Below are 21,394 nucleotides of genomic sequence, written 5' to 3'. Positions count from 1 at the left end.
TGGCTTCAGCACGACCCACCCAGACAGCGACACGAGGCCCACGCCGGGTTCTATGCCTGGGCGCAGTCGTCCCACCGATACAGCCAGAGCCTGGAGGACACGCGGGCGGGGCGGGGCAATGGGCGGGGCGAGTAACGGGGCGGGGCAAGTGACGGGCGGGGCGGCGCGGCTGCTGCGGCTCGGGGCATGCTCGGCCGCCGCGCCTGCAAGCGGGCTGGTTGCGCTGGTGCCCTGCCGGCCGTAGCGGCGGCGGCGGCGCGGGTCAGCATGAGGGAGCCGCCCGGTAAGTACCGGCGATTCTCCCCACTCCTGTCTCCCACCGTGCATGTGGCCCGTTTCCACGGTGCTTCGTGGGCCTCGTCCCCAGCCTCTCCTGCTCGGCCCCCAACTTCTCCAGACGGTCGTTGCTTGGGTCCGAGTCTCTTCCAGCCTTGGGGTCGTCTCATCCCGCCCGGAGCGTCCCCGGCGACGCCCAGCACCGCAGCCTGGAGGTGGGGGTGGGGGGGTGGTCTCCCGCTTCGCCAGGAGGGGGAGTCCCCACCCGTCAGGTGCTCAGCCCTGGCGCGGGGCGTGGGGCGCGGGACGTGGAGCACGGGGCTCCCCGGTGTCGCCGAAGGCCGCGGCTGGCGTTAGGGTTCACGTGGGGAGGGCCCGGCGGGCGGGGGTCGCTGTTCCCCTTTCGGCGTCGTCCCGCCACAGCCCTCGCCCAGCCACAGCCTTCCTCTCCCCCGCGCCCCGAGTTGGTGGACATCCCCACCTACGGAACTGCCAGCCGCTGCTCAGAGCACCGAGTTCCCGGGTTCCCACGCTTCCCACTGCTGCCGGACCTGCCCGCCGGACGTTGGGAGCGGGCCGCCGCCGCGTCCCCCGCTCCCCGCTCTGGTCCCCGCCCGGCCTGGCGCCCCCGCCCCTCGGGTCAGGGCTGGGGATTAGGGCGCTAAACTCCGTTGCTCCCCGCAAGTCCCTGGGTGGCCCCAACTGCTGGTGGTCACGCAAAAAAGAAAAGAAAAAGAAAGGGGGTGGGGTGGGGTGGGAGAAAGGAGAGAGCACCGCCTGAGTGCTGTAAATCTCGTCAGCCCGCTGGTTTACGGGATCTGGAGCTGCCCGCCCGCCGGGGTCGCCGCGCTCGGGTCACCGCGACCCGCTTAGCTCCCCACCCCAGGGCGCTGTCAAGTCGCCCAGAACGCCCGGGTTTCCCTGGGTGCCTGGACTGCAGCGAAGCTCGGCACCTAAAGCTGAAAACGCCTCTCTTGTCCCTTGTCACCGGCAGTAGCAGCCGGGCGACTGGGGCTCTTCTGAGGGTTTGAAAAAGAAGCTGTGACTTCACTACTGAAGAAAATAATAAAACCGGAACTTCGTGCCAGCGCAACCTGGACATGCCCTAGCCCTGCTCATTCACGCTTTCTAGGAGCCGAGGACTTTGGGGAATTAGCTTAGCCGACGGATCACCTCCCCCTCTTCCCCACCACGCACTCACCCTGCCACCCACTCTCCCACCCTGTGCATCCCCTCCCTTACTAATCCGCCCGTTCCCCTCCCCTAGGGGATGAGGGCGAAGTAGTGTGGACCACACAACTTTACGCCTCCCTTTCGCTGGCTTTTTGTCTTTGCAGATTTGCAGATATCCCAGTGATTTGAGGTGAGGGTTGGGGAGGGGATTCTGGTTAGGGGAAGGGAGTGGGAAATTGGATTTGGGCAGCCAGAAATTTTCTTGACAGAAATGGTAGATTCAATAGTCAAAACTCAGTGATCGCAGTCTGTACAGGTAAAACTTCAGGAAAAGGACGCTTTATGTCAGATAGTTTTTGAATTTAAGATAACCAGATTAAGACCATCCAACAACACAAGTGGGTGTAGTTTTTTTTTAAAGCAGATCACACTCAGATTCTATTTCATGGGACTTGTGTTGGTTTTCAGGTGAAGTTGGGAGTTTGGTAAATTCATCTGTGTTTCTGTGATGTTCTGTGAGTTTGGACTTTCTATTTACCTTGATAGGAGGTGTCTAATTCTTAGCTATCAGCTGAGTAAGCTTCCTTAAGGGTGCTAAATGTTAATCCTGGCAGGCAGCATGTAGCAAACTGTTTCACTCCCCTTGGAGTGGGTGAGCAAATATTTGTTGAACAGGGAGGCCTTAATCTGCTGGGTCTTTCTGCAGCCAAACTTCACCCTCTGCTGCGGAGACTGGAAGGTTAGGACCTTGGCAGGCCCAAGAGATTTAGGGGGGTTGGGTGGGTGGAAGAAGCCTGTGCCAGAAAAAAAAGGGGAGTTTTGTCTTTCCACCTCCTTGGAACATAACTTAAAATGCCTGAGTATCCACATGATTCGCTTGACAAGTTCATCAGAGTTATCTAATAACCTGTCTGAGTAGTCACAGATTCCAGGGTGGATGGTGTATTGTTCAGTAGCTATAAAATGTAACTAGACTGGGGTGGTACCACAAAGAGAATAAATAAGGTTCAACTTTTCAGTTGAAAAATAGCAAATATGGGAAGATCCCTGGGGTCTGATTTTTACAATGCAGTTTAAAAGTAAAGAAAGCCCAGGAGTCTGTGGGTCTGCCAAGTCCTCCTTGTCCTTGCTGGGAGAGCCCTTGAGTTTGGGAGGACAGCGAACACCAACTGCGCGGTAGGAGACCAGAAGTTTATCTTTTAATGAGCTTGGTGGGACTCCATGCCAATTAATCTGGAGAGAGTTTAGAATAGTTTAGATCAGAGTGTAGGACTGAAACAATTGTTCTGTTGTGGTTTTTATTTTGATAAGCAAGGACTGTGTCTCTGAAATCCTCCAGGCCTGTTGCTGAATCCATTCCTTCGGTTTGCTTTGCTTTTTAAACAGATGTTGTTTTTTACCTTTTGAATGGGAAGGGTTATATCACTCATTAAAACCTTGCTATTGTGCTTCGTTTCAAGGGCCAGCTGACTTAAGCAATGCTGAAGGAGCGCTCACTGGCCAAGGCCAGCAGCCCAGGAAAGGCTAGATCAGTCTCCAGTGCTTTAAACACGTAAAAAATAGAGAGGAACTGCCCCAATGCTAAAACCTCAATTGTCTTAGTTTGAATTTGTGGTATCTTATTTAAAATTTGGATTCCTTTAAATATATTTCCAAAAATTATCTATAGATAATATCATTGCGAACAGCTTGCCCACACTGGCAAAGATGATCAGACTACTATATATCCTTATAGTTTGCTGCCTATTGGTTATCTCTTGATAGCTTAAGCTTGTTTCTTCTCTATGTAAATGAAAGAATTTAGATACTCTTATGAAGAGATACCGAGATATATTTCACAGAGAAGAAAAGGAGAGATAGATAGCAACTGTGTGTTTAGGAAGAAGAGTTGGAGAAGTAGAAACCAGTTACTGCTGGTTATCTTTTGGCACAGTGGCTTCACTGGGAACTTTTACTTTTTCTTAAACACTAAATTATGTAGTATTTACTTCTCGAATAACTTTAAATGATCTTTGTAATTAGAAAATAAGCACTCCCAGCTGGATACCTCAGTTGGTCAGTGTTGTGTGGTACACCAAAAGGTTGCGGGTTTGATCCCCGGTCAGGGCACATACCTAGATTGCTCTTTCGATTCCCCATTGTAACACATAGGGGAGGCTACCCATCGATGTCTCTCTCTTTCTAACCAATAAACATACCCTCTGGTGAGGGTAAAAAAAAAATAAGCAAAAATGTAAGAGTTATATGAAATCATTTAAACTTGGCTCTTTTATCCTAAAGATATTTGAAATCAAAATAAGTGTATTTTAAGTTTAATAGACTATTTTAGGTATCTTTACATGTGAAGTTTGACATATTTGATACTAGAACTAAATTTTAGTTTATTTTAAGTTTCACAGTTATTTTTTCAAATAGCCAGAATTTTTAGAAGATTTAAAATATCTAATTTCATTCAGTTCTTTTCTTAATAACTACGAATCTTTCAGACATGTTAATGATGTACTTAGGGTCTCAAGAAAATGTGGTGAGGTCCTCAAAGTGTAATTGTGTGACAGAATTTAAAGGTGAAAGAGAAGACAGGAGTGTGTGTGTGTGTGTGTGTTCACACAAGTGGGGAAAAGAAAAAATTAAGAGAAGTTCGAGGAGATAATATTTGTGAAAAAATGAAGTGAGTAATCTTCTTTCTCTCTTTTTTTGGATCAATGCCTTAACACTGACCCAACCCAGCAAGACTGGGTTCCAGGATCTTTTTTGATCTTAGACCCAAGTCTCCTCCCGGCCCCCTCTTTTTTTGGTCACCTTACTGAAACAACTCAGTAATGGTTGCCTTACTAAAATTATTACTTCATAGATTAAATATGCTTTTTATGTCTTAGGAGATTTTTAACAACTTGAGGGCCCTGGCAGAGCTGGCCATCACACTGTGTAGTTTGTTAACAACATTGTGTGAGAACTTACTGTTCCAGAACTTAAACTGGAACTGTTGAGTTCTTTATTTATTAAGATGAAAAGGGAAATGTCAATCCTATTGCTCATAATAAAATACATAGTTCTACCATTAAAAAAAAAAGCTATAGAAAGTATTAAAAAATCCACATATCATAAGCAACATGCTCCATGCTGGTTTATGTCTGACTATTTACCTCTTGTTTAAAGAAAGTACTTTGTTATGTATTAGTCATAACATTAGACCAAAAAGTTGTCAGTTGAAGAAATATTTACAGTGAATTGCCAACAGTTTGGGGGACTAATTACATCTTAAGTACGGAATGTCAATGAATACAGCTAAGTTTTAGGTTCTCTAGGGAAGTAACAATGTCTAATCAAGAGCTTTAGAGAGCTGTTTAGATTTTATCAGCAAAACATGTAATTTTAGGCTCACTGGAAACAGGTTAAGAATCGCTGTAGCAGATAAGGCACAGGCACCCTATACTAGACTCTTAGAACCTTATGTGATTTATTCTTTTCTTGTTTTATTCTCATTGAATCTTTCCAATAAGTAATACATTATCAAACATACATTTTCTTAATCCTACCTAAGCAACTCTTTAAATTTTTTTCTGTTGATGAAACAGTAAGTTGAAGTATATGGAAGTGTCATCATTTGACCATTTTTTATCTGCAAAGTGGTACTTCATAAAGTTCATTTCATAACAGAACCTCATAAAATACAGTAAAATATAGATAAGACGTCGGAAAAACCCAGGATCCAATTCCACTGTTGGTATTTTTGGTAGTTTTCCTTTCAGTGTTTGTCCCTCCTTGTGCATATGTTTATAAATGAAATTGTATTACACTGAATCTAGGGTTTGTCTTTATTACCTAACTTGGTTACATAAGTGTTCCTCTGTGCTATTATATATCTGAAAATATAATCTTACATGTGTGTATACATATTACAGTCTATCATGTGGATGTTTCAGAATTTTTAACCATCTGTTAAATAGACATTTAGCCTGTTTTTTAGTATCATGATTAACACTTGGATAAATACCCTTATATAAAACTTTGTGTGTATCTCTGGTTATTTCATTAGGATGGATCCTAAGTAGTGAGATTTGTCCAGAGTTTCAGATTTTTAAAGATTTTATAACGTATTAGTCACTTTTAAGAAAGGAAATTCCTATTTATAAACATTTATACACCCACAAATAGGAGAACACTTATAAGTCACCATGCCCTGACCAACAAATATTAGTTTTTAAAAGATAATAATTTGATAAGTGAAAAAATGGCATTTTGGTTTAATTTGTATATCTTTGATTACAGGTGAGGGTGAACATTTTTTTTCATATTTTTAATGATGTATTTGTCTCTCCTTTATTAATTTTCATTTTCTGTTCTAGGCAAATTTTTAAAAGGAAGACAAGTTCTGGTTGATTTAATTAACTTATTCATATTTTGTTTTATTTCATGGTCTTGGGGAGTCATAACTGTAAATATGAAAACAAAAATATTTTAATTTTTGTAAATGGAAAGGGAGGAGGAAATGGTACCATTTGCGAGTTTCAACCTCTAATGATGAGACTGCCCATAATTGAAATAACACCACCTAGGCTATGGCATCTGCAAGGGAGGGTGTTAATGTGTCTTATGTGTCTTTATGTTTCCAGCACAGAGCCCTGTGCCTGGCACATCCAGTGCGAAACAAGTGTCTTATTTAAGTTGGAATAAGTTTGCAACTCCTGTGCTCTGGAACTTGCTAGATGGTGTACTCTGTGGCCTCTCGCCACTGTCCCCCACTCCCCAGTCCCCAAAGACCCATCTCCTCCTCATCTCAGTGTGTGGCCATTTAGCTCTGCTCTCTTGGTTGGCTTCTATATGGGGCCTAATGAGGCCAAGGTCAGAGGTTCTATCTTTATATGACCTATTTAGCTTTGTTCTGTGTCATGGCCACAAGCTGTGGCTGGCTGACATAGAAATGTGCGCTGTTGGTCACAAGGGAGAGCAGGTTAGAGGAGGGCAGGTTTCTAGAGCTAGAAGACCCTGAAGAACCTCTTGTTCAACCTTCTTATTTCACTTTTTCAGGGGAAGACTGAAGCCTAAACAGGTTTTCCCCTTTTCTCATGTGCAGTGTCTCAGGATCTGTTCAACACAACATATATGTATTGAGCAACATGGAGAAATAGAAAGTTATGTCTACAGTGAGGGGGTGGACAACTGAATTCTCTGCTTAAATACTGATGAATTGTTCACAACGTTTTCCTAACTTTATCATCCCTTCTGTGTGAATATGAACAATATGGCTAATATTTAAAGAATTTAGAAATCTAGCACAGGAAGTATTACTCTAAGTGGTCTCATTCAGGTCTTTGGGAGGGACAAATACTGTGATGAAAATCCATTTGAAAGTGATTTTGGGAAAAGAAACATTTGTCAGAATTGGTTGGTTAAGTCAAAGTCAAATTACTTGTTATCTTCTCCAACCAATAATTATTTCTGACTTCCGTATTTCTCTTAATGAGAAGACAGTTATCTTAGTGACCAAGACTCAAATTCATTGTACTTCTTCTCTTGAAAATTACTCTTCTTAGTTCTTTTTCTTATCCTGTCTGCTAGCACCACTGTGTGTTACTATAGAAGGGATTTGTAACAACTGGTCTGCACATCTGTCTGTGGTCTGGCCACTTCAGTCCACTTTCCTGCTAGGTTCTTTGTGGAGCAGCCTTACCCTTGCCCAAACCCTTAATGCCTTAATGGTTTTCCACTATTTGCTCAAAATAAGTCCAGAATCTATTAATGATGCAGGTAAGAATGGCTGTTTCTATACAGATATATTTTTTATTTTAGAATTCACTTTTTTCACTACTCTTCCATTTAGCATAGATGTAGTTTGTCTGCTTTTCAGTTTCACACAAGTTTTATGATAGCTCTGTGTTACTGATTAGGAGCCTGAAACCTCGAAGGATGTAATAGGTCTGCTGAAGGTCCCGCAGCAATCGTGTGGTGTACTTGTGCATGAATCATATTACTATGTGTTCAGAAATTAATACTGTTATTGCCATCAAGACATTGCAGTCAAGTGAGGCATCAGCTGTATGCAGATGCATGTGTTTGGTGTGTATAAGGAAGGAAGCATCTAGAAGAGCCATCCTAATCCTAGAGAATAAAAGTTTTTTTTTCTTTTTAAATATACAGTTTTGCACCTTAATGTCACCATGACTTCTGCCTCTTCTTGTTTATGCATTCTATTTTTTTTTTTGTAAATTAAGAAACGTTTGTTGCTATATAGATGGGTGAGCCTAAAATAGTAGCATGGCTTTTGAAGTTAGTTGGCCTTGGTTTGACTTTGTATCTGCACTTAGAAGCTGTGTAACCTTGGATTCAGTCAACCTCAGCTTTCTTCTCTGTGAAATGGAGACATTTATATAAATCAGGAATGGTGCTGTAGTAGAACATGAAATAGAGTGTGCCAGGAAACTAACATAGTATCTGGCACCTTGCAGATGCTCAATGGATGGTTGGTGTTATTATCTTTCATGTGTGCTGCTATTTTGAGCTTATAAAGCACCCTCTTCCTTCTGCTTTGTATATAGAGTTTATTGAGGCAAGGGAGAGTAAATTAACCACCAATTGGAAGATATTCTTGATGAATTTGTTAGGCATCTACTGGAGAGTTTTTTGAGCATTTTACCACCTATCATAAGGATCCTCAGGGGGGGCAAAAGTAATAGAATATAAACCTGCTGATGTCATGAATCAATCTGAAAACTGAAAACCTACCGCAGGCAAACCTGGCTGTTCAACACCGTTATTCCTCCACTGTGTCCCCTTCAAACCACCTAAATTAGAGACTGCATGCAATAAGCATTTCTCTTTCAGTGTCATCTTATGAATTTAATTTAATTTAAACCAGCCTCATAGAGATGAACAAGAGAATTGTGCTTTGAGACCTGTCTTCCCACACTGCTCAGTGTTACTTGTTTTTTGTTTCTTTCACAGTCTTCAATTATGTCATAAATTTCTAAGCTTATAAGTAGCATTATAATAACAGAGATAGGAAAACAAATGTTTGTATTTATCTTTTGCTTGTGTGTGTGTGTGTGTGTTGTGCACAGCACAAAATCTTTCTTCCATAAAAAGAGAATTTTTATAAATCCTGTTTTCTTCTTTCTATATATAGTTGACCCTTGAAACAACGTAGGGGTTGGGGTGCTTACTCCCCAATGCAGTTGAAAATCCAGATATAACTTTTGGCTCCTCAAAGGCTACTGATAACCTACTGTTGACTATAAGATTTATTGATAATATAAAAAGTTGATTAAGATATAATTGGTATATTATGTGTATTATATACTGTATTTTTATAATATAATAATCTAGAGAAAAGAAAATGTTAAGAAAGTCATAAGAAAGAGAAAATATATTTATAATATTTATTGAAAAAAATCCACATATTAAGTGGACCTGTGCAGTTCATACCCATATTGTTCAAGGGTCAACTGCAAGATCCTACAAAGTTTGTTTTAATCAAATAGTTTGTTTTGCTCAATGCAAGCTGTACCACCAGGCTAGATGTTCTCTGTGTGGGTGGCTGTACCTAGCTCTGATTTTTCTCTGGTTAAATTTTGAGCAATACTACAAAATCCTCTATGTAATTAGAAATTACTATCCTAAATATCCTAAAGCTCCAAGGAGTCCCATACTTTTACTTGAAATAAGTGGCAGACCCATCTATTTTACCCTTGAGAAAACTGAGACTTGAAAGTTAAGTAACTCGATAAAGGTCACTTATGAAGTGAAAGCCAAGATGGAAACCTAGGTCACTCTGACATCAGAGTGCGTGCCTGTTCCTGCTGTGCTCTGCTGCCCTCTCTGCACTTGTGTAGGACAGCGATTTTCAACCACCGTGCCGCAAGAATTTTCCAAACATGCAACATCTGACTGTTTAGTTAGGGGCACGGACCTCTTTTCCCTTAGGTTGTAAAAGAAATGACAACAGCCAACACAACAATAGCTGTCGGTGTGAGTGAATCTAAATTATGCCTATTTTTTTGTCAGATGGGCAAAAATATATTTTTTGGTGTGCCACACAATTTTAGTCATTAGTTTATGTGTGCCCTGAGATGAAAAAAGTTGAAAATTGCTGGTGTAGGAGAAAGTCCACAATCACCTTCCACCAAGATGAGAACACACAGCTGAGCTCACGCTACCCACAGAACTAGATCCATTAGTGTAAGTGTCCCTTTGACTAGGCTGTCAGTTTTCTTGTGGTGCTAGGGTTTTTAAACTACTTTATAAGTTTTGTCTTTGAAATGATGGACTTACTTTAGGAATATAGGGGCCAGAGAATAGTAGGCAAACACGAGAAGAGCGAAAGTGAAATCAGAAGAAACAAAAGAGAGGGAGAGTAAAGGTGGCAGCATCGCACGTCCACTTGTTTCTAGGGCCCCACGGCTCCCTCTGCTTCTGCCAGTGACACAGTGTTCCCAGACCTCAGGTATCAAGCCCCTGGTAGGTCATGGGTGGAGTGAGGAAGGAAGCAGAGGACAGTATTTCCCTTAAGAAGATTGATTTCTTTTTCACTTTCTGTTCATAAGAATAGGAAAGTAGCTTCACTTAGTAGCTATGCTTTTTCTTGGGAAAAAAAAAAACATTTCTGGTAGGATAAAACAGCTGTATTTGCTGTTGAGAACAGAGCAACGAACTTATTAGATCAAGGAATTTCTCATAGATTTGATAGGGTCTTTGAACTTGCTAAAAGTTCAGAGGTCATCCAGTTCAGCACCCTGACCAGTGCAAGAATGATTTCTGTGATAGTGCTTTTCAAACTGTAGGTTGTGACTCATTAGGCACCATGAAATTTCGTGGTTTGTTTAGTGGCATCATCATTAAAAAGTGAAATAGAATAGAAAATGTTACTGTACATGTTGGAATGTGAAGGTAAATATGTTTCCTTTACAGTCTTTATTGATGTGCATGCACGTATCTTCAGTCACCTCGACCTCTGCTTGAGAACCTCCCAGCAAGAATTCCCCACTTTCAGAGGCAGCGCTGCCCTCCTGTTTGTTCTTAGGTTAAATGTTTTTCCTGCATTAATGTAATTAAATATTCATAGCATGGAAATGATATTTACAGTGTGCTCATTGTCCTTGCTACCTGGCCCATCCAAGGCCAGAAGTCCCTTCCTTACCTTAGACTTTGTCTAGGCACCTTCACTGCCCTACCCGCTCTTCCTAGATGTCCCACAATGAGTATTTGATATGAGGTAACAAACAAAAGTAGTGAAGGGAACAATGTCTTAAGTGAACTGGCTGGAAAACCATCCCTACAGGGTGATCTTATGGTGCACATCTACCCTGAAGTAGAGGATTTTTTCAGCCTAGAAGCAATCTTCCAGAAGCCTTCCTGACCCCTCGAAATTGGGTAAGGGTTCCTTCTGCATCATCCTGTTCTTATCTCTGTCACAGTGCTACAACACTGGAGAGGTAGCTAGCTCCTGTCACTGATAACATGCATATGCCATGTTTTGATTGTTTGTTTTCCAACTGTCTCCACAGCAAGGCTGTGAGATTCTTAAGGGCAAAGAACATGTCTTATTCATTATTATAATTTTAGTGCTTGATGCATTACAGGCACTCAGGAATTGTGTGTTAATGTTTTGGAATACATAGAATAACTTACTGTTCTAAGCTGGATGGAAATTGAAGTCTTCATTCATTGAAGACAAGGGATGTGGGTGTTATAAAGCAGTCTCGACTTTGGAAATAAAGAGTGACATCCCAAATGATACCAAATGATACCAAAGTAATTAGGCAATGGTCCAAACTGAATGTTGAAAATTAATAACTAATGCAAAATATTTCCATAAGGCAACTAACTCTTTAGAGACAAACCAGAGCCATTGTAACATAATAAATCCACAATCTTATAATTGTATGATTTCCACTTTTACATATTCTTTTAAAATTATTTTTATTGATTATGCTGTTATAATTGTCCCAATTTTTCCCCCTTTACCCCTCTCTACCCAGCACCCCCCACTCCCTTAGGGAATCCCCCCCAATTGTTCATGTCCATGAGTCATTCATATAAGTTTTTTGGCTACTTCATTTCCTATACTGTACTTTACATCCCCATGGCTATTCTGTAACTACCTATTTGTGCTTCTTAATCCCCTCACCTCTTCACCCATCCCCCCACACCCTGCTCCCATCTGACAAACATCAAAATGCTCTCTGTATCCATGATTCTGTCTCTGTTCTTCTAGTTTGCTTAGGTTGTTTTATAAATTCAATTGTTGATAGACATGTATTTATTGCCATTTTATTGTTCATAGCTTTGACCCTATTCTTTTTAAAAATAATTCCCTTTAACATTTCATATAATAATGGTTTGGTGATGATGAATTCCTTTAGTTTTTTTCTTGTCTGGGAAGCTCGTTATCTGCCTTTTGATTTTAAATGATAGTTTTGCTGTATAAAGCAATCTTGGCTGTAGGTCCCCGCTTATCGTGACTTTGAATATTTCTTGCTAATCCCTTCTAGCCTACAAAATTTCTTTTCAGAAATCTGCTGACAGTCTATGGGAACTCCCATGTAGGCAACTAACTGCTTTTCTTTTGCCGCTTTTAAGATTCTTTATCTTTAACCTTTGGCATTTTAATTATGATGTGTCTTGGAGTGGGCCTCTTTGCATCCATCTTGTTTGGAACTCCCTGTGCTTCCTGGACTTGCATGTCTATTGCCTTCACCAAATTAGGGAAGTTTTCTTTCATTATTTTTTCAAAAAAGGTTTCCAATTTCTTGCTCTTTCTCTTCTCCTTCTGGCACCCCCATGATGCAAATGTTGGAACACTTGAAGTTGTCCCAGAGGCTGTTTTGTTTTGTTTTTTTAATTCTTTTGTCCTATTGTTCTGATTGGTTGTTTTTGCTTCTTTATGTTCCAAATAATTGATTTGATTCTTGGCTTCATCCACTCTACTGTTGTTTCCCTGTAAATTGTTCTTTTTTTCAATTAGTGAATCCTTTGTTTCTGACTGTTTTTTTTAAATTAATTAATTTGTTTATTTATTTATTTTATTTTTAGAGAGAAGGGAAAGGAGAAAGAGAGGGAGAGAAACATCAGTGTGGTTGCCTCTCACTCGCACCTCCAACTGGGGAGCTGACTGGGAATCGAACCAGCAACACTTGGCTCGCAGGCCGATGCTCAGTCCACTGAGCCACAGCAGCCAGGGCCTGACTGGATCTTTTTTTATGTTATTGAGGTCCTCCCTAAGTTCCTTGAGCATCCTTATAACTAGTGTTTTGAACTCTGCATCTAATGGATTGCTTATCTCCATTTTGTTTAGTTCTTTTTCTGGCATTTTGATCTGTTCTTTCATTTGGGCCATGTTTCTTTGTTTCCTAATTTTGGCAGCCTCCTTGTATTTGTTCCTGTGTATTGGGTAGAGCTGCTATGACTCCCTGTCTTGGTAGCATGGCCTAATGTAGTAGGTGTCCTGTAGGGTCCGGTGGCATAGCCTCCCCTATCATCCAGCTGGGTACTGGAGGTGCACGCTTCATGTGGGATGAGTATGCCCTTCTCTTGTAGTTGAGCCTTGGTTGGTATTGGCAGGTCAATGGAAAGGATTTACCCAGGCCATTGCTAGGTAAGTGACCACCTACCACCAACCTCTGCCCTCCACAGAGGATCAGCTGTGTAGGGACAGGGTGGTGGTGTTCCGATGTGGTCGGTAGCTGTCCACTGATTGTACAGACCCCGGGGTTTCCCTGGTGGTGCAGGCCAAGGACAATCCCCCCCTGTGTTCTGCCTGGGGCCACCCTGCATGAGCTATAAAGCAGTCTGAGATGGCTGCTACTTGTCCTGGGCTCGAAGATTCCCAGACGAAGCCAAACTGTGAATCTAGGCTGGTTGCTACTAGTGTGGGCCTGGGGTCACTTAGCAAGAGTTACAGGGGCTGGGGGCTCATTGAGGCTAACTGTTGCTTGTTTGAGAAGATTTAGGAAGTTGTGAAGCATGAACTAAGATCAGCCATTCATACAGAAAAGTCACCATTAACAGTTTGGGCGGGCCTATAAGTTGGGTGGGACTGAGGCTCAGGGGATCTCCAGGGTTGGGCGAACAGTGTTAGCAAGTTGTTGGAACCTCAGATATGGCACCTGCATGCTGGCTCTGTGGCTCTGGGGGCAGGGGGGCAGGTTCAAAAAGGGACAGTAGTCTCTGCCCACCCTTCTGTTTTGGTGAAAGCTGTCCCCTAGCTCTTGCCTTGATGCCAGACACTTCAGTTTCTCCCTGTATGCCTCTGGTGTCTTTCAAGCTGCTGCTCCAGTGCTGGAGCTCAGAGGGAGTGAGTCTGAGAGAGTACGCGTGTGGGTTCTTTAAGAGGAACTGCTTGGGACTCCATTAGTTTCTTCCACTGACTCAGTCCCCACTGGTTTTTGCAGCCAGAAGTCATGGGAATTTATCTCCTGGGCAGGGGGCCCTTGTATGGGGTTGGGACTTTTCGATCCCAAGATATTCCTCCTAAATTTTTATCCACATCCCTGACACCCTACCACTCTAGATGGCTGTGAATTCCTTAATTCCACAGTTGTCGGACTTGCATTCAATTCAATTTCTGATGGTTCTGAGTGATGGTTGTTCTATAATGCAGTTGTAATTTTGATGCGGTTATACAAGGAGGCGAGCCAAGTTTACCTATGCCGCCATTTGAACTGGAAGCCCTACATATTCATATTTGACTCCCAAAGCAATCTGGTGAGACAGGAAGATAGCGACACTGCCCTTTTGCAGACCAGAAAACTGACTTTTGGTGTGGTTAATGACTTGCTGCAAAGATCACAGCTGGAACTGTGTATCTGCATGAATGTTGGGATTAAAAGGGCTTACTTGAGCTGCACACGTATCTGCCAAGTTGTGAAACCTACTATTATAATAACTGGCATTGATCATTTTCAGTGTCTGTCTTTTTCAGAAATCCTTTGAGGTGTAGGTGGGTGATGAGATTAAACACTATTGATGTTGAGTGCTGGTGTCTTGGGATTGGAAAGAAACTTTAGAAGGGCCAGGTTTCTCCTCAGCCCCCAGTGTCCCCTCCTGGTGACTGCTGTAATGGACATGTCAGTGAGACAGCCCATTCTATTTTAGGGAGGTTTGAATGCTGGAGAAAGTAAGCTGACCACGACAGGGATTAGAAAAACCGTGTGGCTGTTCGCAGTCTATGTAAGGGGGAGGTGATGTTTAGCTTGGGGGTGGAGATGAGGTAGAAGCCCAGGCTCTGACTTGGGACTGAGAAGGTAAAGAGTGTGAGGCAAATATTAGATGGTGGCTGGGAACATTTGTTTGGGTTTTGGGGTCTGTAGGTCACACTTGCTCTCTTTTCTCCTGCTGGCTTCAAGTCCTGCGTGTTGAAGCTGGCATGCTTCATACTCTGGCGCCCTACAGGCTCTGGTCTCTGTAAGATGAAAAAGTTAGGAGTCTCCAGTAATCAATATGCTTTTGACCTCAGACCTACAGGTCAGGTTATGGCTCTTAGGGGTTTGAATCTTTTTTGAAAAATATTTATGGCTTGGCCTGGGTTGTCTTGCCACTTAAGGACTTAAGGGTTTGCTAAATATAATTACGCTGCAGACTTAGCCATAATGGACCAACTTACCTAACCCCAGATGAAAAATAAGGCACTTACATGTTTGGTGAGGGTCATTGCTTACCAGTCCAATAATGGACATAACATAACCAGCTCTGTGGTGGACACTGACCTGTTCCTCAGTGTGTGGAACCACTAGTTGGAGTACAGTGCATTTTGCTTGTAAAGAGCCTGACTTAGCAAGAGTGAGAAACTGAGTGTCACAAGACCTAAACTCTAACTTTAACTGTGGTACTGATTGGATGTGTGACATTGAGCCAGGGAGCCTAGGGACCCTGGTCTAGGCTACCAGGATTCTGTTACGATATTTCTTTACTACTGGCATAATGTCCCCAAAATCTTGTTTAAATGTCAGTTCCCCATCTCATACATGTGAACATGCTGTTTATCTAGTGACTCCTAATCATTCTTCAAAACCTAGCTCAAATGTCCCTTTCACCTGCAAATTCACTCAAGGTATTTTGAGAACCTACTATGTGCCAGATTGGGAGATATGGCATCAAACACAGACCCTGCCTTCCTAGTCTTGCCTCGCTGTCCCCAAGCCCTGTGTCTGTAATGGACCCTCTTTCCTCTGTAGTATATAGCTCTGTGGCTGCTCAACTAAATCCAAGAACAAATACTTGCCTCTTTGGTCCTTTCACTTTCGTCTAAGTGGACTCCCTAAAAGGCACACAGCAGGCGTGTCAAGGATGGCAGAATTGCTACGGAGATTTCTCCTCTAGTCCAGCAGCTGCCAGAGTTTTCAGCCTCACATAATATGAAGGAACCTAAGGGAAAATTGGAGCCTTCCAGAGTCTGATACTCTCCATGCTGATAACTGAGCCTTTGCTGCTGCTGTTATCTAGCTCTTGATGAGGAGGAAGGACATGCGCAGTCAGAGAATTGTGAGCCCTGGTAGAAACACCCACTGATAGGAAGCACATGTGTCCCCTTTCACCTGCACACGGGCAGCAGGCATTTCCTGGCCATTGTTCGTGGGGCTGCTGTGGCGCTATTTCCGTCCACCAGCAGAGCGGGACTGGGGCTGGCCAGCTCTAACCGGCCTGGTGTTGGTGTGCTTCTTGCCCAGGCCTGTGCCACAGCCTCTGGGGAACCAGGCCGGGCTGACCAAACTGCCTGGCATCCTATTAACAATGAGAAGACATAGGAAAGAAGATTCTCTTGTGTAAAAATACATGTGGCAGCCCCACCTGCTTTCACACATATGCTCTCAAGCAAGTTCCTGTCCATCTTTTTTTTTTTTTGTATTGTGGCCTGAGAACAGTTAGCTTGGGGAAGTAGCTGTCGGTGAATTCGTGTACCATAGCAGGATTTGGAGGTGGATACCCTTGGCCCAGAGATGCAGAATGTCTCCCCAAGGTCTATCGGGGGGAAATTTTACTCTTCAAAGTTTCACGTGGGAAGGAGAAGTCTTGGATTCTGCAGTGGGTTGGGCGTGAAATCCTTCATCAGTGTGCCGTGCGTTTTCTCAGGATGAGCCTAAAAACTGAAGGTCTGTTTTCAGAGACTGACCTCCCGTTGTGGCTGCTTTTGCTCAGCGTACTGTACTGAAGTATGTGCTGGCTCTGTGTTGATTATGGATCTCGTTCTGCCCTTTTAGAGTGAATGGTATGCCTACAAGATGAAATCAGGGAAGTATAATAAGATTAAACTGGACACTGGTAGTTTCTCTTTTTAGAAATACCGAGTAGTAATTGCAGCTCCTGAGCCTGTGTTTGTTTTTTGGCCTCTCTCCTTATCCCTGTTGTTTTCAGATGACTGGGGCAAGGGATGGTGGACACTGTTGATCATTTCATTGCTTAAACACCATTCCAGACTCTTCGACAAGAGGCAGTCATCCGAGGGTGGGGCCCCAGAATAGTCACCACATCCTACAGAGTGCCACTGCACCCACGCGCTCTGCTTGCGTGAGATGGAGAGTCATTTCAGCCAGCGATCCATGTCTTCACTCTCTGTACAGGTGCTGTGCTGTGTCCATAACCAGGGACTAGTTTGGACGCAGCTGCAGGGAGAATTGGTGAGTCCTCATGAATGCTCTCTGTTGTCCCCTCAGTGTGGGTCCTGCCACAGAGATCGTCCCAGCAGCTGAGCTTTGATGAGGCTGGTGCATTATGTACAGTGTAGAAGACCTCCTGATTTCTCATGGATACAAGCTGTCAAGAGATGCTCAGGCACCACAGGAGGCTCACTATGAGGAGCGCCAGCCAGCAAGGACCAGAGCGAGAGGGGGCCATGGCCTGCTGAACGGGTGTGAGGATGGCCCTGCTGCCTTCCCACACAGTGAGGCGTACGTGGGGACAGGACCCGGGAGTGATTCTGACAATGGCCGCCGTGCACTGAGAACCCGCGGAGAGCCCCTGAGCACCTCTGTGGCCAGAATGTCTGAGGAGGGGTAAGTGTGCGCCCACTCTTTTCTTTTGACTTGGGGGTTTGGCAGTGACTGTGGAATAAAATCCTCCTACTCCTTATAATTGGCTGGGATCTGGGAGGTGGATGAGGGACAAGAATGCTGCTGTCCATTGAGGTATTGGGATGTTCCAGGAGCACTGAGCACAGGGCTGGGCCCCAGTAAGCCATCAATAAACAGTGGTGAGGAAACGAACTCTGTCCTGCTAAACACTGCATTTCAGTACTCAGCTTCTCTCTTCCCTTACAATCTCTCGATACTTCCTCAACTAGAAACCATTTAAAAACTCTGTAAAAGCTAGTTTGTGGCAGGCACACATTCCTAGTACATTAGGCTTTCTTATTAATGTGTTTCAGTATTAGGTACATTAACTGAGTTGAAAGAGGTTTGTATTCCCCTCCATTTGTGAGGAAGAACACCTTTCTTCTTGTGTATTCATATAATTCCACTGGCTCCCAACCCATGTTTTCCTTGCACACACCCCAGGCCCAGGGGGTCTCCATCTGAATGCAGCTGCAGCTGCGGGTGTTTGCTTCGATTACAGAGGAGGGTGGCTCCTGGGGGAACAGGGCCCCCATGGGAGAGGAGCCCTGCAATCTCATCCAGGCCACTTTGACCTTGAGGAAACCTTTGTCATCACTTCATAAAACTGTTTGTCTTTAATGCTGTGTCGGGACCAGGCTCAGACCAGGGAAGGAGGACTTTGCCCGTATTGAGCATGTCGTGAAACTGTGTGGAACCAGCAAGAAATAGACCTGTCTTTAAGGGAAGCAAAAAAGCACATAGAAAGGCAAGTGGATTAAGCCTAAAGGGGCTGAAATAGCCTTTAATGCTTAGAAGTCACCTTTTTACAGAAAGGATCTTTTTTGTTCATTGGCAGTTTTCAGGCAAAAAACGGGAGGGATTCTCTCTCATAATTCAGAGCATCTGACACCTTGGTTATGGATTAAAAACAAAGGCGATCGCCCATCTTCATGCCCAGTGTAGTGAAAGTGGGTTTGTGTGGACAAGTCAGACCATTTCTCTGGTGAGGAAGAGTTTCATTGATGGAGCCAGGTTCAGATGGGGAACGAGGATGGAAAATAACTTTAAGCTGTTTTTCTATAACCTTGCCCTTCACAAATCACACCTGCGTTCACTGCTGCCTTGGGCTTAAGTCTCTTTGGAGCCATGTTCCCTGAAAAACACACCCACCATGGACTTTGGAAGAGGGTGCTTATGGATGGATGAGTTGGCTCAGAATTAGGACAGCGGAGTTATTTTGACACAGGCCTGTGCTTGATTTTATCCTGCCTTCTGCTGCTTCTAGTTTTGTGCCAAGTATATCTGTACTTTCCACCTTAAATTGTAGGGTCCTAAGAGCTTGTTACAGTGACAGGCATACGGGGAGTTTATTGTATGTTCATGGATGCCATTCATTCTTCCCACCATTCTAACAACTGTTGGGAAGCAGGAGGCTCAGTTTCTAATGAGGTGCTGACAGTGGCTGTGGGACCCATGCGAACATGCCATGTCGGCTGTGTGGGGTCTCCCTCCATCTGGAAGGTCTGGATCGGAAGCGAGCGGTGGGTCCCCAAGTGGGAGGTGATAGAATCTCCTTTAGAATTCTGCATGGGCAGCATGGCTCCCGACCTCGTCCACAGCTCGCTCAGAACCTTCTAGCCCCTATGTGGTAACAGCTTCCTGAGGACCACAGGGCCCACCAACCCACCCTCCAGGTAGGTGGGTGTCAGCCTGTCTGCCAGAAACCTTTCCCTCTGTCATGAATAACTGCTTTGCATAGTTCTGGGATGTCTTTATACAGATGAGAGAGATCTTGGCAGATCAGGCCTCTTCCACATTTCTGTGGTTGGCTGATTAACTTGGGAAGTGTATACTAGCTTTTGGATTGAAGGTTGCCTGGTAGGGTTGAAAAAGAAAATGCATAGTACATGCTTGCAGAGATCCATGTGAGTGCCCAAAGCCTCAGAGACTGGCTGAGTTGTGTTGTAATTAAATGATTTTTTGTTTGTTTGTTTGTTGTTTTCTTAGCAGCCAATAGAGAACTGAAAACAGGAGGTAAACAGAAAGGTGGGCAGGAGGAGGATTATTTTTTCTCAGAAAAAAAATGTGTTTTTGGAGAAAGCAAATAGGTGCTGATGGTTAACAGCTTCAAAATTAAAAGCAAGGAAAAGGAAAAATTAAACCAACAATACTCTGGCTTCTGGAAATTCTGAATCTGGATAAACAAGTGGTACCATGGCAGGTGCCAGCCTTCAGTCACTGGATGAGTGCTGTGATGGTCCTGCAGCCTGGCCTGCCCTGCAGTGACCCTGCTGGGCTGGCCTCCAGGTGTGTGGGGGGAAGGTGGGGCTCAGGATGGCCCTGTGTGACTCCAAGCCATCAGGGTGACTGGGATGTGTCACAAAGGCTCCCTCTTCCTGCAGTTTCTCTGGTGGGTTGAGGTCTACCCTAGAGTGTGTCCCTACACCACGGGCCAGTCCTCAGTGCTCCACTGACTTCCAGTCATTTGGAAAGCCACAGGGGCTCAGCAGAGGCGGTCTATTTTATTCTGGCAGGATGGCGGAGTTGTAGGCATGCAGGCAATGTTTTTATTTCATAGCCAAAGCATGTGAAACCCAGAGAATGTCGGTGACTTGGCAAGGGCCACTGAGGCAGTGGAGAGGAGCCCTGGGCTGCCAGGCCTGCAGTGGCTGACACTCTGACGCAACACAGGCTCTGGCCACACTGTCCCATGCGAGGCCTGGCCCAATTTGGAAAGGGCGCTCAAGCCTCTGAGCACCTTTCACAGTTGTTCAGTGCTGGACTGCACTTCTGCACTTCCTGGTCCTCTGCTCACATGGATGTGTAACTGCCTTCCGGGCCCAGCTGCGTCCCTTTCCTGTCTGGGAGCTGCGAGAGGAACTCATCCTGTCACACCTCAATCAGATACATTCACGTCACACTGCTTCTGTGTGACATTGCTCAGGGCTACGTAAAGGAAGGTGGTGGTGTTCGTAAGCTGGGGTGCATGATCAGGATTATTTCTTTCCCTCTGATAATTAACATCAGCTTAGAACAGAATTTATGTAAGGGCTGGTTATAGTGAATAAAACTTAAAAAAAAAAAAGAAAAAGGAATACAGATAATGAAGATTTGACCAGATTTCTAAGCATTTAGGATATGTGTTTCTTAACTTGCTGAAGAGGCTGTGCTTTGAGCTCCCACTGTCCTTAGAGCAAGTGGTACCGGGCACCCAAGATGAGATGAGAAGGACAGTTCTGTTGTGAGGAGAGGTGAAAGACCAGCTGAACATACTAGAAAGCTCTTATGCTCAAGCAGTGAACTCAGGACCAAGAGTCCACTCTTGCCTTACATAGTTGTTTATCCAAACTGATGCCTAGAGAGCGATTGTTTTTCCAAAGCTACTTTCAGTGTGTGGCACTGGCTGTGTCAGGGCTGGTAACTTCACAAGCATTTCAAGTACAGATGAAGGACTCTGACCCGCATTGTGAGACTCCCTGCTCAGGGGCCTTCCTGGGCCCCACTGCCTGCGTCGTCAGCCCCTGGCTCATTCGCGGGCCCTGCAGGCCTCCTTTGGGCCACACCTGCCTTTCCTATGTCCTCTCTCATTTCCTGGGTGCTCCCCACTTCCTAAGCCCTGCCCAGCAGCACCCAGAACCCTCTCCTCCCCATCTCCTTGGGAAACACACCTTACCAGTTGGACTTTTTCAGCTTTCCCCAGTTAAAGTTACTCTCTCCCACATGTTCTTCCAGCACGTTCTCCTCGTCCCCAGGACTGTCAGCTTCCTGAAGCCTGACACCATTTTGCGTTCATCTCTGATTTTGCTCGTTCCTGTTGAAGAATTTTGCATTTATTGAACACTCAAACATCTTTCAGAAATCATTACCTTGGCTCATCCCTAGTTGCTTTATGGCAAGGCAGTTGTGTAAGTGCTCAGATCATT

At 44.3% G+C, this 21,394-nt stretch overlaps 1 protein-coding gene across 2 annotated transcripts in view; it reads left to right on the top strand.

Annotated features, from left to right (window-relative positions):
- The first annotated feature begins 205 nt into the window (after window positions 1-205).
- Window positions 206-21,394, top strand: part of JCAD (junctional cadherin 5 associated) — a 43,791-nt gene continuing 22,602 nt past the window's right edge. The window contains exons 1-2 of one of the 2 annotated variants that reach the window (XM_090266673.1): window positions 206-283; window positions 17,094-17,432. In XM_090266673.1, the coding sequence (XP_090122799.1) occupies window positions 17,152-17,432 (281 nt within the window). In that variant the 5' untranslated portion in view covers window positions 206-283; window positions 17,094-17,151. The remainder of the gene's footprint in view (window positions 284-17,093; window positions 17,433-21,394) is intronic. The other variant, XM_090266674.1, reaches the window with a different exon arrangement.

Source organism: Furipterus horrens, unplaced genomic scaffold (assembly GCF_987537825.1).
Source record: "Furipterus horrens unplaced genomic scaffold, mFurHor1.1.pri manual_scaffold_2, whole genome shotgun sequence".
NCBI lineage: Eukaryota > Metazoa > Chordata > Mammalia > Chiroptera > Furipteridae > Furipterus > Furipterus horrens.
The sequence above is the reverse complement of the archived record's forward strand: the minus strand, read 5'-3'. Positions and strand labels throughout refer to the sequence as shown.